Source organism: Caloenas nicobarica, chromosome 24 (genome assembly GCF_036013445.1).
Source record: "Caloenas nicobarica isolate bCalNic1 chromosome 24, bCalNic1.hap1, whole genome shotgun sequence".
NCBI classification, from domain to species: domain Eukaryota; kingdom Metazoa; phylum Chordata; class Aves; order Columbiformes; family Columbidae; genus Caloenas; species Caloenas nicobarica.
The window spans coordinates 3679397-3693237 of record NC_088268.1 but is presented as its reverse complement, the minus strand read 5'-3'; the positions used below and the strand labels follow the sequence as shown (position 1 = coordinate 3693237).

At 58.8% G+C, this 13841-nt stretch overlaps 3 protein-coding genes across 5 annotated transcripts; all 3 read left to right on the top strand.

Annotated features, from left to right (window-relative positions):
* The first annotated feature begins 488 nt into the window (after positions 1-488).
* On the top strand, positions 489-2602 carry RPL27 (ribosomal protein L27). Its single transcript, XM_065650862.1, has 5 exons — positions 489-550; positions 653-735; positions 916-1085; positions 1754-1864; positions 2511-2602. The coding sequence occupies exons 2-5, from the start codon at positions 655-657 to the stop codon at positions 2557-2559; spliced, it is 411 nt and encodes a 136-aa protein (XP_065506934.1). The 5' UTR covers positions 489-550; positions 653-654; the 3' UTR covers positions 2560-2602.
* A 612-nt stretch (positions 2603-3214) lies between these two features.
* On the top strand, positions 3215-6278 carry IFI35 (interferon induced protein 35). 3 transcript variants are annotated; one of them, XM_065651344.1, is made up of 9 exons: positions 3215-3293; positions 3368-3463; positions 3693-3851; positions 4178-4291; positions 4571-4715; positions 4929-5062; positions 5237-5426; positions 5689-5795; positions 6026-6278. In XM_065651344.1, exons 1-9 carry the CDS (start codon positions 3279-3281, stop codon positions 6215-6217), a joined length of 1152 nt encoding a protein of 383 aa, XP_065507416.1. In that variant the 5' UTR covers positions 3215-3278; the 3' UTR covers positions 6218-6278. The 3 variants fall into 3 exon arrangements, with proteins under 3 accessions (XP_065507416.1, XP_065507415.1, XP_065507417.1); XM_065651343.1 differs by having other exon boundaries at positions 6002-6278; XM_065651345.1 differs by having other exon boundaries at positions 5971-6172.
* Positions 6279-6907: 629 nt separating this feature from the next.
* Positions 6908-13610, top strand: LOC135998203 (uncharacterized). The gene is made up of 5 exons (XM_065651342.1): positions 6908-7221; positions 7305-7408; positions 8676-11540; positions 12361-12569; positions 13013-13610. The coding sequence occupies exons 1-5, from the start codon at positions 7044-7046 to the stop codon at positions 13080-13082; spliced, it is 3426 nt and encodes a 1141-aa protein (XP_065507414.1). The 5' UTR covers positions 6908-7043; the 3' UTR covers positions 13083-13610.
* Positions 13611-13841: the final 231 nt, after the last annotated feature.

Here is a 13841-nt window from a genome sequence, read left to right as displayed (position 1 = left end):
GAGAAGCTCATGTCCGTCTGTCCAACCCCTCCAGGGATGGTGACTCCAGCACTGCCCTGGGCAGCCTGTTCCAATGCCCCACAGCCCTTTGGGGAAGAAATTGTTCCCCAGATCCAACCTCAACCTCCCCTGGCGCAACTTGAGGCCGTTTCCTCCCTGAACCCCCAGCTCCCTCAGCCGCTCCCATCACACTTGTGCTCCAGCCCCTTCCCCAGCTCCGTTCCCTTCTCTCAACTCGTTCCAGCACCTCAAGGCCTTTCTTGGCGTGAGGGGCCCAGAACTGCCCCCGGGATTCGAGGTCTGGCCTGCCCGGTGCAGGCCCGGTCCCTGCCCTGCCCGCACTATTTGAAGGCCGCGCCGCCGCCGCCGTGTTCCGGGGGTACCCGGCACCGGGGCCCGTTGCCCGGCAACGGCGGCGTCGCCCCGCGCATGCGCGACCCGCGCTTGGAGTCCCGAAGCGGAAGTGACGTACAGTGACACGAGGTGAAAGGTCGGAGGCGCGGCTGTCGTTTTCTTTTCCGGTTTGGGCGCCATCGCCGCGGGAGCAGCGGTGAGTGCGGGCCCGGCCGCGGCATCCGCCGCCATCCGCGGGCAGGGCGGGCCGGGAGCGGTCGGGGGCCCCGTGCGTGACCGCCGTGTGCTGTCTCCGCAGAGATGGGGAAGTTCATGAAGCCGGGGAAGGTGGTGCTGGTGCTGGCCGGCCGCTACTCGGGGCGCAAGGCCGTCATCGTGAAGGTGAGCGGGGAACCGGCGGGGCCGGCCCGGTGGCCCGGCGGGCCTGCTCCCGCCGCTGGCCGCTCTGCAGAGCGGGCAGGAGCCCGAGCGCTACCACTCTCTGCGGAGGTGTGTCTACGAACGGGGTTGTCCCGGGGGGGTTTCCTGATGCCACCGCCCACTGCACTCGGTGTCTTTCAGAACATCGACGATGGCACGTCCGACCGGCCGTACAGCCACGCCTTGGTGGCCGGAATCGACCGCTACCCACGCAAGGTGACAGCTGCCATGGGCAAGAAGAAGATCGCTAAGAGGTCCAAGATCAAATCCTTCGTCAAGGTTTATAACTACAACCACCTCATGCCCACCCGGTGAGTGCGGCCGGCGGGCCGGCACCGGGGGAGCCTCGTCTGTTTTTGGTGACCGTAGGTCTTGTGTGATCTCCCTGGTGAACACTGAGGGTCACGGAGCTTCTTAATTATGCGGCTGAATGAATGTGGAGGCGATGCTCTGCAGAAAGAGGAGCTCAGGGGGTGTGAGGCTGAGGGAAGAGATTAATTAATTTCTGAAATAAGGCAGCTGGCTCTTATTTCAGCCACACGATCGTGGGGTGTTGGCAGGTGATGAGTGTTTGGGACAGCAAGGAGGGTCTGGGGCTGCTGTCAGAGCTGTTGTGGCCCAGAGACGTTTCTTCCTGTCCCCTCGGAGCTGCTGCGGGCACCAGCTGCTGAACGCAACACCCTGGCCAGAGCTGCTTCTCTCTGTGGAGCCTTTTAATTAGAATTATTGAATGTCCTGAGTTGGACCCATAAGGATCATCGAATCCAGCTCAGCCTGTAGCTGTTTCCTTTATAGGCTGAATTAAATGCTTTTAGTTGCTTTAGTAGTTTGGTGATTTCCTGAGCTGAGAAGGCTTTAAGAGCTGCAGTCCCTTCAACTGGTACCAGTATGTGCATTTGACTGGTTGGGCTGCCTGCAGTGAGTTCACCCTCCTGCCAGGCACTGTCCCCCCTCCAAACATCGCTGCTCTCTCACCCAGGTATTCCGTCGATATTCCACTGGACAAAACAGTTGTCAACAAGGACGTGTTCAGGGACCCCGCTCTGAAACGCAAAGCGAGACGTGAAGCCAAGGTGAAGTTTGAGGAGAGGTGAGTTCGGAGCTCGGCTCTTTGGTGCTGTCAGCAGGTTGAACACTTTTCCCCCAACTTCTTCAAATGCATTTTTGGTTGAGCGTGTTCCTCCTCCTCGCCTTCTGTGTGTGTTTACGCAGCTCCTGCTGAGGGAGTTGGTGGGTTGAGGCGGGGAATGGTTTCCCAACAGCTGCAGACTGGTGTTGATGCCATGACGATCTCTGGGCATCGCGCTTCCAGTTCATCCACCGTCACCGGGCTGGGTGGCACTGACGCTTTCCCCAGGGGTGCTTGGGTTAAAAGTCCTTCTTTTCAGCTTTCTATTCAGAAACTCCTTCCGCAGGAGGAGCCGTGCAGGGCGTCTTGTGGGGTTTCAAGCGCTCTGCCCCTGATCGTGGGCTGTTCTCCAAGGGTATCCTTACCTCTTGGGCTGGAAACCACCGTTGTGCGGGTGCCCCTCACGTGATGGCTTCATGAGGAAGCCTGCAAGCCGACATTCGCTTCTCTTGGCAGTTTAAACATTTAAAGCGAGTCTAGTTGCAGCCTGGGCTGAGGAATTGCCTCTGTGTCCTGCCTGTGGGAGGACACGGGCGGCTCCTGTGCGGGTCTTGTGCTGGCACCAGCGGGTCCGGAGCATTCCCTGACCTTTGTGTTCCTCTTTCAGGTACAAGACAGGCAAGAACAAGTGGTTCTTCCAGAAGCTGCGATTCTAAAGGTGTAACAAAGTTGCATCAATAAATGTTTATTAAAAACTGCTTTGTTTTGTTGTGTAAAAGCGTTACTAGGCCTTTTTTTGCAGTGGTGTACATGTTCTTGCTTGTATCTGAGAGCTGGGGAAGCGGTCGTAGTCCAGGTGAGCATTGTATGGCCTGAACCGTCTGTGGGACTGTCCCCTCTGCCACGGGGCAGAGGCTGCTCTGTCTCCTTCCTGCTGCCAAGGGGTGATTTATGTCATTCCCCAAACTCTGGTAATCCCTGTCAGAGAGGATAATGGGTAATTCCTGGTCTCTGCTTCTCTCATCTCTTCCTTGGCTGAGAAACAGCGATGTGTAGGGCAATTTAGTGATTTACTAGCGGGTGTTACATTTTTGGTTACATTTGCAAATGGTCTTCATGGTGCAAAGGAGGGAGTTTGGGTGTAAAAAATGGGTGTCGGGGTGGGAAGGGAAGAGGCGATGCGCTGCCTGTGACTGCAGCGGGAAGAAGGTGCGTTCCACCGGGGGGGGGCGCGCGGGGAATGAGTGGAAATAGCGGGTTTTTGGGGTCTGCACCCCCCGCGGGCTGACTGGGCTGGGCCTGGGCGGGACGGGGCTCTTGTCCGCCCCGGGATGCAGACGGGACGGGACGGGGCGGGGCCACGGAACCGAAAGCAAAAGCGAAGGGCGGGTGGAGCGGCGGCTCCCACCGGCAGCGGGACCCTGGACCCGCGGAGATGGACTCGGAGGAGGTGAGGGGCTGAGCCCCGGGGGCACCGGGGGGTGTGGGGCTCGCAGCGCGGCTGAGGGACCCTCCTGTCCCCAGGACTCCTTCATCCAGCTGTCCCAGCCCGGGGAGCTGGAGGGTGACATCCTGGAGGGGATCCCGGCGCAAATCCAGCAGGAGATCGAGCGTTGCAAGGTGAGAGGCGGGGCAAACGGGGTCGGATCTGACCAGCCCGGGCTGTGAACTTGAGTTTCTTATTTTTTCTGGGGTTACGATCCCAGAGAGGATGTCCCACGGTTATGAGAACCTGTACTGGGAACCAGGGCTCCGCACGGGGGGCAACCACCCCCTTCCCAAAAGAGCAGTGTGTTTTGGGGTGGCACAAGGTCTGCAGGGTCTCGCTGTCTGATGGTGTCTCTCCCAGGAGCTTTGCAGCGCTCTGGAGCAAGACCACGCAAAGCTACAAGCGGCCAAGGAAGCTGTAGAGCGAAAGGCAGGAGAGCTGAGGAAAGAAGGAGAGCTGCTTCATAAAATTTGTGAGCAGCAAAAGCTTTTAAGCAGAGAACAAGAGGGATCCTGGCAGGTTGGTGGTCGGAGGGAGTTGGCGTGGGCTTGGGGGGTGGCAGTGGGTGGTGGGACTGTGTCACTCGGCTCGCAGCTCTGAGATCACTTTGCTCAGGACCTGGTGGAGGTTTTGCAGGACGTCATGTCAGGACTGTGCCGAAAAAGTGAGCGAGTGCTGCAGTGGTAGAGGAAGGGCTGGGATCAAACACAAGGAGCCAGCGCAGGGCTGCAGAAAAACGGTGTGGGTGGAGCCGTGTCCAAGACCTGTGCTGGAAATGGAGAGTGTGCTGCAGCCCCTCGCATCCTGGGGGTTCCCTCACTGCCCCCCACTTTCCTTCCTTCCAGATGGACATTTTCTTAGCAAAGGAGGAGAGGGATACACTGAGGCAGGAGAAACAGGTGCTGGAGAAGAAACTGGAAGAAGTGAGGCAGAGGTTCCACTGGGAGGATCCGGCGATGGTAACTGTGTGTGGGCACCTGGGTGAGCTGGCGAGGGGCACAAGCCTGGATCGGGGGGCTGCAGGCAAACACAGCTGGATGCTGCGTGACAACTGGCACGGCTCCTGCTGGTCCCAAAGCCGCAACTCCAGGCACAGCCAGACCCCAGGAGAGACTCTGCTGAGGCTCTGCTGCTGTTTATTTCAAGCAATGAGCTCATTTCTAGTCTGTGGGTTGGCAGGGACAGGCCCTGTGTGGGGTTCAGTCTCCTCCAGGTGCTGTCTGTGTACTTAAACCTAGATGCTGCCTGCCTTGCCGGAGAAGAAAATGGTGTTTAAGGGACTCGTGACAAACAAGGAGGATGTGAACAAGCTGATTCTCACGCCGCTGGTCTGCTACCCTCTGCTGGGGGGCTCAGCTCTCATCACCTTTGAGAAGGCAGAGGGTAAGAGCCAGACGAGCACTGCCACAGCCAGGTGTCCATTGGCTTCAGGCCCTGCCCTGCATCCCCTCCCTGGGCTGGGGCTCGAAGCTCTGCCCCCCTGCCAGCATCACATGGGGTTATGCCCCCCGCGAAGTGTTGGCTGCTCCGTGTCCCCCACGGCACGCTCGGAGCAGGCGCTCGATCCCCTGAGCTGGGGGCTCTCCCTGCCCGCAGTGGCCCGGATGATCATAGACCTGAAGGAGCACATGGTGGAGCTGAGCTGCGGGGAGGAGCTGGAGGAGCTTGACCGCTGCAAGGTGCGAGTGCAGGCAGCGCCGGTGGATCTGCTGCTGCCATCTGCCCTGGAGGTGGGTCCTGAGGGCTGTGGAGAAACGCAGAGCTGCCCTGGGCACGCTCCAGCTTCGCTGTGTCCACCCAACTTGTCCCTGCCGGATCACTGGTACCGGCCCAGCTCAGCACGTTAGTGCCACAGCTCCGGGAACAGCCCTGTCCTGGCACTGACTGGCCCGTGCCACCCACAGATCGGGCTGACTCGGAGCAGCAGGACTATCCTGGTGTCTGACCTGCCCAGCCTGGGCATCCCTGAGGAGGCACTGCTGGACAAGCTGGAGCTCTTCTTCAGCAAGACGAAGAATGGAGGCGGCGAGGTGGAGAGCAGGGAGTTCCTGGACAACTCCGACCAGGTGGTGCTGACCTTCGCGCAGGACGGAGGTGCGTGAGACATGCTGAGCTTGGGCTGCTAGCAAGGGGGGAGCAGCCCAGACAGCTCTGGGGGGCTCAGGTGGTCTCCCGAGAGATGAGCTGTGTCTGTGGGGAACAGGGAAGGCAGAGCGAGCCCAGCCTGTCCTGTCTTGCCTGAGACAGGTGAGCTGGGGCTGCGCAGTGCCAGCCTCGGTGTCTGTGCCAGGGATGTCACCTCCCCCGGAGCTCAGCGGGGACCTGGGCAGCTCAGGGCTTTTCTCTCCATCTGCAGTGGCTGAGCTGCTAATTGCGAGAGGACACATGCAAGTGCTTATTGGGAAGGGGAAATACGACGTCAAAATATCACCGTGCATAAGCGGAGACATCACTGACCTGCAGGTAAGAGCATGAGCCCCAGGGCCAAGCAGCACCTGCAAGCCCAGGGTGAGCCCACATGGCTGGGGGCTCCTGAAGCCCCTTTTCCCCACCACCATGCAGCCCGGGGCACAGTTCCTGAGCAGAGCAGCGTTCCACCCTGCTCAGCAAGTGGCCCAAGGGGATCTCTTCCGTGGAGGGTTCCGTTGCGGCTGCCTCCCGCGGCACAGGGGCTCACCCCCGGCTCTGCCCAGTTCCAGCCCTCCCGCTGCCCCAGGACCGTCCTGCTCTCGGGGATCCCAGATGTGCTGGGTGAGGAGGCCATGAGGGACACCCTGGAGATCCACTTCCAGAAGACCAGCCGCGGCGGGGGAGAGGTGGATGTGCTTGCCTATGTCCCAGCGGGACGGCAGGCGGTGGCCGTTTTCACGGAGGACATGGGCTAACCGCTAACCCCGGCCAGCCCTGTCAGCGTGGTGCAGTGGGGTTCTGCAAGAATTAAAGCATCTGCAGGGAGCTCTGTGTCTGTTGTGCTGGGGATGGGATGGGAATGTCCTGTGGGAGCGGGGCCAGAGGAGCCGCAGAAATGATCCGAGGCTGGAACAGCTCTGCTGGGAGGACAGGCTGAGAGAGTCGGGGTGTTCAGCTGGAGAAGAGAAGCTCTGGGGAGACCTCATTGCAGCCTTTCCAGCCTTAGAAGAAAGATGGGGACAGACTTTTTGCAGGGCCTGTTGCAATAGGACAAGGGGTGATGGTGTTAAACTAAAAGAGGGAGATTCAGGCTGGACATGAGGAAGGAATTGTTGGCCCTGAGGGCGGTGAGAGCCTGGCCCAGGTTGGCCAGAGAGGTGGTGGCTGAACCATCCCTGGAGACATCCCAGGCACGGCTGGACGGGGCTCTGAGCAACCTGAGCTGGTGCAGATGTCCCTGCTCAGGGCAGGGGGGGCACTGGGGGAGCTGGGAAGGTCCTTCAACCCAAACCATCCTGTGATTGTATGAGAACGGGCCCCACCGCAGGAGCCCCGGGCTCTGTGGGCACCAGGGCCGAGGGCTCGGTCGGGCCGGGCCGGGGGCGGTGCCGGCCGAGGCGGGGCGGCCGCGCTTTCGCTTTCGTTTCCCGGCTGCGTTAGGGCCCGGGCCGCGGTGCTGCGGGAAGCGGGGCCGTGCAGGGGCCGCGCCGGGGCCCTGCGCGGCGAGGCCGAAAGGCAGGCCCGGGACCCAGCGCCGCGGGGCGGGCGGAGCCGCTGCCGGGGCTCCCGGCTCGGCGGGGCATGGCGGGCCGCACGGTGCGGGTGGGCGGGCTCCCCGCCGAGCTGCCCGCCGACCGGCTGGCCGACAAGCTGACCATCCACTTCCTGCGCTCCCGCAACGGCGGCGGGGAGATCGCGGACGTGCGGGTGCTGCCCGGGCCCCCGCCCTGCGCCCTCATCACCTTCGAGGCTCCGGAAGGTAACGGCCGCCCCAACGGGTCCCCCCCGCCCCGGGGTGGCTGCTCCTGGGGCCGGGCTGACGCGGGGTCTCTTCCCACACAGTGGCCCAGAGGGTTCTGGAGGCCAAGGATCACGTCTTGTCCGTCGGAGGGAAGAAATACGCGCTGGAGGTGACGGCGCACGTCGCGGAGCTGAGCCCCGATGAGGTAGCGAGGAGCGGGCAGCTCCTGGTCGCGTGTTGCGATAAAGACGGGGGGTCTGGAGCGCCTTTATTGTGAGGAAAGGCTGAGAGAGCTGGGGCTGGTGAGCTGGAGAAGAGAAGCTCAGAGGGATCTGATCAATGGGATCGATATCTCAGGGTGGGTGTCAGAGGATGGAGCAGACTCTGTTCAGTGGTGCCCAGCGCCAGGGTGAGGGGCAGCGGCACAGACTGAAACACAGGAGGCTCCATCTGAACATGAGGAGAAACTTCTTTCCTTTGCGGTGCCAGAGCCTGGCCCAGGCTGCCCAGAGCGGGTGTGGAGTCTCCTTCTCTGAGACATTCGAACCCGCCTGGACCGACCTGTGTGATCTGCTCTGTGCCCCTGCGTGAGCAGGGCTGGGCTGGGGATCTACAGGGGTCCCTGCAACCCCAACCACTCTGTCATTCTGTGATTCTGTACAGCAAACCCATTTATATTCATGTTAAAATGAAGAATTATTGGGTTTTTTTCTCTGCTAATAACACTGGGTCAGCCAGGCAGGCTCCGCGCTCGGTTGTTTGGTGTTTGCGCCTGTCAAAGCAAGGAAGAATAGTCAGGCTGGAGGGAAGGGGCACTTTTCCCCAGCCCATCTAGTGACACACAGGGGATCCTGTTAATGTCATTAGTGTCATTAGCTGGAGACACACAGAGTATTTTTCCTCTTTCCTTCTCAGGAGAGCTTAGGAGACAGACATGCTGGTGTCTGGGAGGCACTGGAGAGTTCTTGCTTCCTCTTCCAATTTTGGGAGAGTATGGCAGTCACCACATCTCATGTTTTCATGTCTGAGCACCGAAAACAAGGGCACGGGAGTTTGCTTGGCATTTCAGACCTTTCTGCAAGGCTGTAGCGCCAGACTGCTCAAAGGTCTGGGACAGCAAGAGGGCAACTGCATTTCAGATGCAGAAGCGATAGCGGATTTATTTGGTTTGGGCTGTTTGGAGAGCTCCTGGCATGCAGAAGGGGGCCCACATCCCTGTGCAATCTGCCCCTCACATTCCTTGTTTGCAGAAAGCCTTTGACTGTGGGCTGGCTGGGTCTTTCAGTCCTGCCTGTGTTATGTTCCCATCCTGGCAGCGGGATGCTGAGAGAGAGGTGGAGGATCATGTCATCTTTTCTGTCATAATAATTTAGGGGCTGTGGCAAGTGTCAGGTGCATTTTCCTCCTCCTGTGGTTTGGGAGGGGCTTATATTTAGTCCTTGCTCTCTGACTCCCTTGCTGTTTACTTGCAGATCTTCATACGCACTTGCATGATAGTTGACTACGGCAAGCTTCCTGCTGGCAAAACCCTTCTGAGGAACTTGCGTAAAGGCTACAGCAACGTGCAGTTCAACTTCGACTCCAAGAACACGTACTGCATCATCAAGGGGCCGTTCACGGAGCTGCAGGCCTTCAGCAGAGACCTGCTGGGCAGCCTGAGCCTCAAGAACCAAGTCAGTGGAGAGATCCTCCTGCCAGATTCCAGCCATGTGGCCAAAGAGACCAGAATGTATGATCACCAGCGAGTGCCTGACACTCCGGAAGCAACACGAGAGGTGGCAAAGCTGCCAAATTGGGACCAGGTGTGTGAAAAGGCACTGCAAGTCCCGTCGCCTCGGGGCCCAGTGGATGGGGAAGCTGTGGAACAGCTGGAGGACTTTTCCCTGGTGATGGACTCAGACATTTACTTGTACATGCAGAGGTTCTGCGCTGCTGAGTACCAAGGTGTGCTATACCGGCATCGTGTGGATGTGGTAGATGTTAGCAGTGATGGCATCGCCATACTGTACCTGCAGCCGTCTGCAGGAATGTCCGGGGACATGGACGCCTTGCGACGGGCGCGCCTGGCCCTGCAGCAGCTTTACCAGCAGCTGGAGCTGAGCTTGCGCAAGGAGAAGATCACCAAGGCAGGGCTGGATGTGGACAGCCAGGCGCTCAAGGCTCTGACACGTGACTTGCAGAAACTCTATCCCCAGTTGCTGTGTCATGAGGATGAGAAGCAGCTTTATCTTATCGGAAACCTCGTCGATGTGTCCCAGGCCAAGCAGAACCTTCAGGATTTCGGGACGAGAAGAGCCGCCGCACACGCAGTCAGCAGCTCTCTGCCCTCGCACCCCACGACCTCCGGCACCGCAGAGGCTGCGCTGCACAAGCCCAAAGTGCCTGTGGACACCTCGACCTCAAAGCTCGGCCCGAGCAAGCCGGAGCTGAAAGCTGAGCTCAAGCTAGCTGCCAACTTCAGCACTCTGAAAGCCGACAGGTCTCAGGCCAGCCAGGGCCTCTTGCTGAATCAGGATTCTCCACTGGCACAGCTCTCTGGAAAGCATTTACCAGAGACAGATGCTCTTGGTGACCCAACAGCGCTGACCCAGCAGCACCAGCCTCGTGGCCCTCCGACAGATGTGGTTTTGGGGTCAGCAGCAGAGTTTCAGCACAAGGACCCCAAAGAATGGGACCACGTGAGAGGAGCTGCTAGGCTAAGACACAAGGCTCTGTCTCCCTTTGGGGGCAAAGAAAACAGCGCTACGCAGCATCCTGGGGACTCGAAAGGCTCAGGTCCCATCAGAACCCACCCCCTCACTGGCACATCTAGTACGTTTGACACCACAAGGGCCTCTTCTGCTTTAGACTCTAAACCCTCTGACTCCAGGCCTCTGCTGCGACGTTCCAACAGCTTCTCCCTGCCAAGGCCAAAGGAAGGTGACAAACCCCAAGGTGCTGGCAGTGGGGTGAGCGAAGAAATGAGCCTGGACTCTCTGCAGTGGTGTTACCTGAAAGACGCTCATCGTGCAGCGATTGATGAACTGTGCAGGGATGGGGGTGTGCAGATCTCAGAGCATCGTGCCGGGGACTGCACCGTGCTGACGCTGCAGGCGATCGGCAGGAGCAAGCTTTTCCACGCTAAATGGAAGGTGGAAGCTCTTGTGCAGAAGTGTCCTGATCTCATGTGCCAGAGCATGAGCTACTCGGAGCTTGGTGTGGATGGTCCAGATGACGGTGCCCTGAGCACGCTGTGCAGCCTCTTGCAAAGAAACAACCACCAAATTGTACTCAGCAAAGACAAACACAAGTTACATGTTGTCTGTCCCAAGGAGATGCTGCCAGGAGTGACCGAGGCCTTCCACATGTTTTCTTCCAGGAGGCTCCATGCCCTGAAATCCTCGTCCTTGTCTCCAGGACCAGAGAGCACAGGGCACTCAAGTGTTGTCCAGCCGAGCAGAAGCCAGGACATGGTGCTGGGTGCAGCTCTTCCTGACAGCCTGGAGTCCCTACAGATGGGTCTGCAGCAGCTGAACATCAGCGATAAAGCAGAACACGTCGATGTGCCCAGGGCTTTCCAACCACCAGACGCTGAGGAAAAGCGGTCCCCCAGTCCTTGGAGGCTCCAGCAAGCACTGGGGCAGAAGGAGGCCAATGACCATGTTGATTCTGGAGCTGCGCAAGGAGAAAGCACCTTTCTGAGCCCTAATGTAGCAGACAAGCCAAGTCCTGCTGCTCTGAGGGAGCCCCAGGAACAGTCGAAGCCAAAACTGCAAGTGGGGGAGCCTGACATCGCCTTAAAGCAGGTTTTGCCAGACAAATTCCAGTTTGTGAGAGACAAGGGCAGAGGGGCCCCCACTGAAGCGCTGGGACAGCTGCGCTCGCCGGTTCCTGCAGCAGACGGTGCCCCTCGCTCCCTGCCCACCTGGCTGTACAGGGCTCCTGCTGCAGAGCCACCCGAGTCCTCAGCACAACTGCCACCTGCGGCTGAGCCCAGGGGACAGAGAAGAGCCCTGCTCCCCATGGGCAGGAGCAACGGGCAGGAGGATTCTGACCTCTCATCACAGCAGACAAGAGGTCCCAGCCTCGGACAGGAAAGCGGCAAGACCCCTCCGGGCCGGTGTGACGCTTGCCAGGGCTCAGGTGCGACCTGCCAGGCACCCTGCGGTCACGCCTTGTGCAGGACGTGTTTTGCAGAGGACAGCGCGCAGCCGGCGTGCTGCAGCTCCTCCTCGGCTGCCCCAAGCCGCATGATCTCGGGGACATTCAAGATCTCGTCCCTGTCGCAGAGTCTGCCAGGCTACTACCGAGACCCCACGCTGCAGATTGGCTACAGCATCCCTGATGGGGTGCAGGGGGTAGGTGGCACCTCAGGCTTCCCCGGCCCGCAGCGGGATGTGCGGTGGGGTCTGTCAGTGTGTATCTGTGTGTCCGTGTCTGTTTGTGTGTGTGTGTCTGTGCGTGTGTGTGCCTGTGTGTGTCTGTCTGTGTGTGTGTGTGTGTGTCCGTCCATGTGTGTGTGTCTATCTGTGTGTCCGTGTCTGTGTGTCCATGTGCATGTGTGTGTCTGTCTGTGTGTCCATGTGTGTGTGTCTGTCCATGTGTGTGTGTCTGTCCATGTGTGTGTGTCTGTCCATGTGTGTCTGTCCGTGTGTCCCCTTATGCGTGTGTCCCCGTCTGTCTGTTTGTGTGCATGTGTGTGTCTGTCTGTGTGTCCATGTGTGTGTGTCTGTCCATGTGTGTCTGTCCGCGTGTGTGTCCCCGTATGTGTGTGTCCCCGTCTGTCTGTTCGTGTGCATGTGTGTCTGTCTGTGTCCATGTCTGTCTGTGTGTCTGTCCCTGTGTGTCTGTCCGTGTGTGTGTCTTTGTGTGTCTGTGTTTGCGTGTCTGTGTGTGTGTCTCTCTGTGTGTCTGTGTGCGTGCGTCTGTCTGTACGTCCATCTGTCTGTGTGTCTGCGGCAAGGGGACAGCCCCAGCTCCGTGTCCCACCTGCAGAGCAGCCTGTGTTGACCTGTGGAACGCACAAAGCTCCACACCAGGTTTGGGAGCAGCAGCCTGGGGAGGCCACAGTCCTCTGTGTGTTTTCAACCTGCCAGACTCTCAGACACCAGCCCTGAGGCCCAGCACTCCAGCTGGTGTTTGATGTTGGTGTTTAATATCCTTTCTTTCCGTTCTAAGGTTGGTGACCCCCGCCCAGGACAGCCTTACAAAGGGGGGAATTTCAGTGCCTTCCTGCCTGACAACAAGGACGGGCAGAAGACGGCGATGCTGCTGAAGAAAGCCTTTGAGCGCGGGCTGACCTTCCAGATCAAGTCCTGCAACGGCGAGGAAAGAGTGACGTGGGGCCTTATTCCGCACAAAACCTCCTGGGATGGAGGCAAAGCCAGGTACAGCCCAGCTCACCCAAGCTTCCAGGGGCTGAGTTTTACTTGTTTTTAGCAATTGGAGGAGAACGAAGGCTCTAGCTCAACAAATCCTGGCGTGGGTGGCCTTTCAGGCTCCCACAATGGCAGAGTTGGTGCCTCCCTTTGCTTCTGTGGTGCAACAGGCCAGCCCTGGCACCCTCCAGCTGGAGCTAAAGCCCTTGCCCATCCCAGACCCCTAAATTTCCCAAGAACATGAATTCTGGGCCTCGTTTGCTTACACCTTTCCTGTTTTTTTCCCATAACAGCACTCTGCAGCCAGCTCTGGGTGCAAGCTCTGCTCCTGGGGAGCAGCACTTCCACCCTCAGCCATTCTTGAAGGGCTGGGGCAAAAATAAACTGCTGCTCCCCTCTGTGATTTTAGCGCCGTCAGCAGGATTTACACCACTTCCCTCTCTGCCCCGCAGGAATGGTTATCCAGACGCCCAGTATCTCCGTGAGGTTTGCACCATGCTGGAGAAACTGGGCATCGCCTGAGACTCCCTCCCTGAGCAGCCGCAGCCTGTGCCTTCGCGTCACCTTCCAGCTGAAAAAAACTGCACCTTAACGCAGACCGCTCAGGAAAAAAAGCAGGTGTTTGTTCAAGGGGCTCCTGTGTAGCCAGAAATCTGCACATCAGCAACAGCAGCACCTCCATCCCGCCCCGCACAAGCCTCAGCAGGGATCGGAGCCCCCCTGAAGCTCTAGCTCCTCCTGGATACGCGGTTACGCAGCTTATTTCAACACCGGCTCTAGGCTGAGCCCCGGCGTGGCTTTCAGCAGCATAAATGGAGTCCAGCCCTGTCTTCTGGAAGTCTCTTCCCCCTCTGCCCGCTCCAGGCAGGTTCCAGCTCAGCCAGAACTGAGCTGTTGTTAAGTTCAGCTCCTCGCTCAAATATTTCAGACAGCCCTGAGCTCCAGCACCTGCTCTGGGAACCTGCTGCTCCCCTGGGCACTATTAACAGCTTTTAGCACCCAGGGCAGCTGCCTCTCATGAGAATAATTCTCTTAAGTGGAGAAACACAAATAAACAAGATTTATTCCCATCTCTTTTAGTCGTGGTTGTTCATGCCTTGTCTTAGCGTCACCCCAGGCACAATTTCAATCTCAACTGGCTGCAGAGACCCCTGGACACAGTAAAGTGCAGGGGCCAGCTAAGAGCTTTGCAAACAAAAGTTGCCATAGCTGCTTTCCAGAACAGGGCATTAGAAGATCAACACAACAATTAACAGTTATCCTTGAGAACAGAGGCATCTT

Bases quoted from the DNA above. Each gene is read 5' to 3' on its own strand.
- RPL27 (XM_065650862.1), top strand. From the start codon at position 655: ATGGGGAAGTTCATGAAGCCGGGGAAGGTGGTGCTGGTGCTGGCCGGC. The intron at 736-915 runs GTGAGCGGGGAA...GGTGTCTTTCAG, and splicing joins GCAAGGCCGTCATCGTGAAG to AACATCGACGATGGCACGTC. The intron at 1,865-2,510 runs GTGAGTTCGGAG...TTCCTCTTTCAG, and splicing joins AAGGTGAAGTTTGAGGAGAG to GTACAAGACAGGCAAGAACA.
- IFI35 (XM_065651343.1), top strand. The intron at 3,852-4,177 runs GTTGGTGGTCGG...CCTTCCTTCCAG, and splicing joins AACAAGAGGGATCCTGGCAG to ATGGACATTTTCTTAGCAAA. The intron at 4,716-4,928 runs GTAAGAGCCAGA...CCCTGCCCGCAG, and splicing joins CACCTTTGAGAAGGCAGAGG to TGGCCCGGATGATCATAGAC.
- LOC135998203 (XM_065651342.1), top strand. From the start codon at position 7,044: ATGGCGGGCCGCACGGTGCGGGTGGGCGGGCTCCCCGCCGAGCTGCCC. The intron at 7,222-7,304 runs GTAACGGCCGCC...CTTCCCACACAG, and splicing joins CACCTTCGAGGCTCCGGAAG to TGGCCCAGAGGGTTCTGGAG. The intron at 7,409-8,675 runs GTAGCGAGGAGC...GTTTACTTGCAG, and splicing joins CGGAGCTGAGCCCCGATGAG to ATCTTCATACGCACTTGCAT.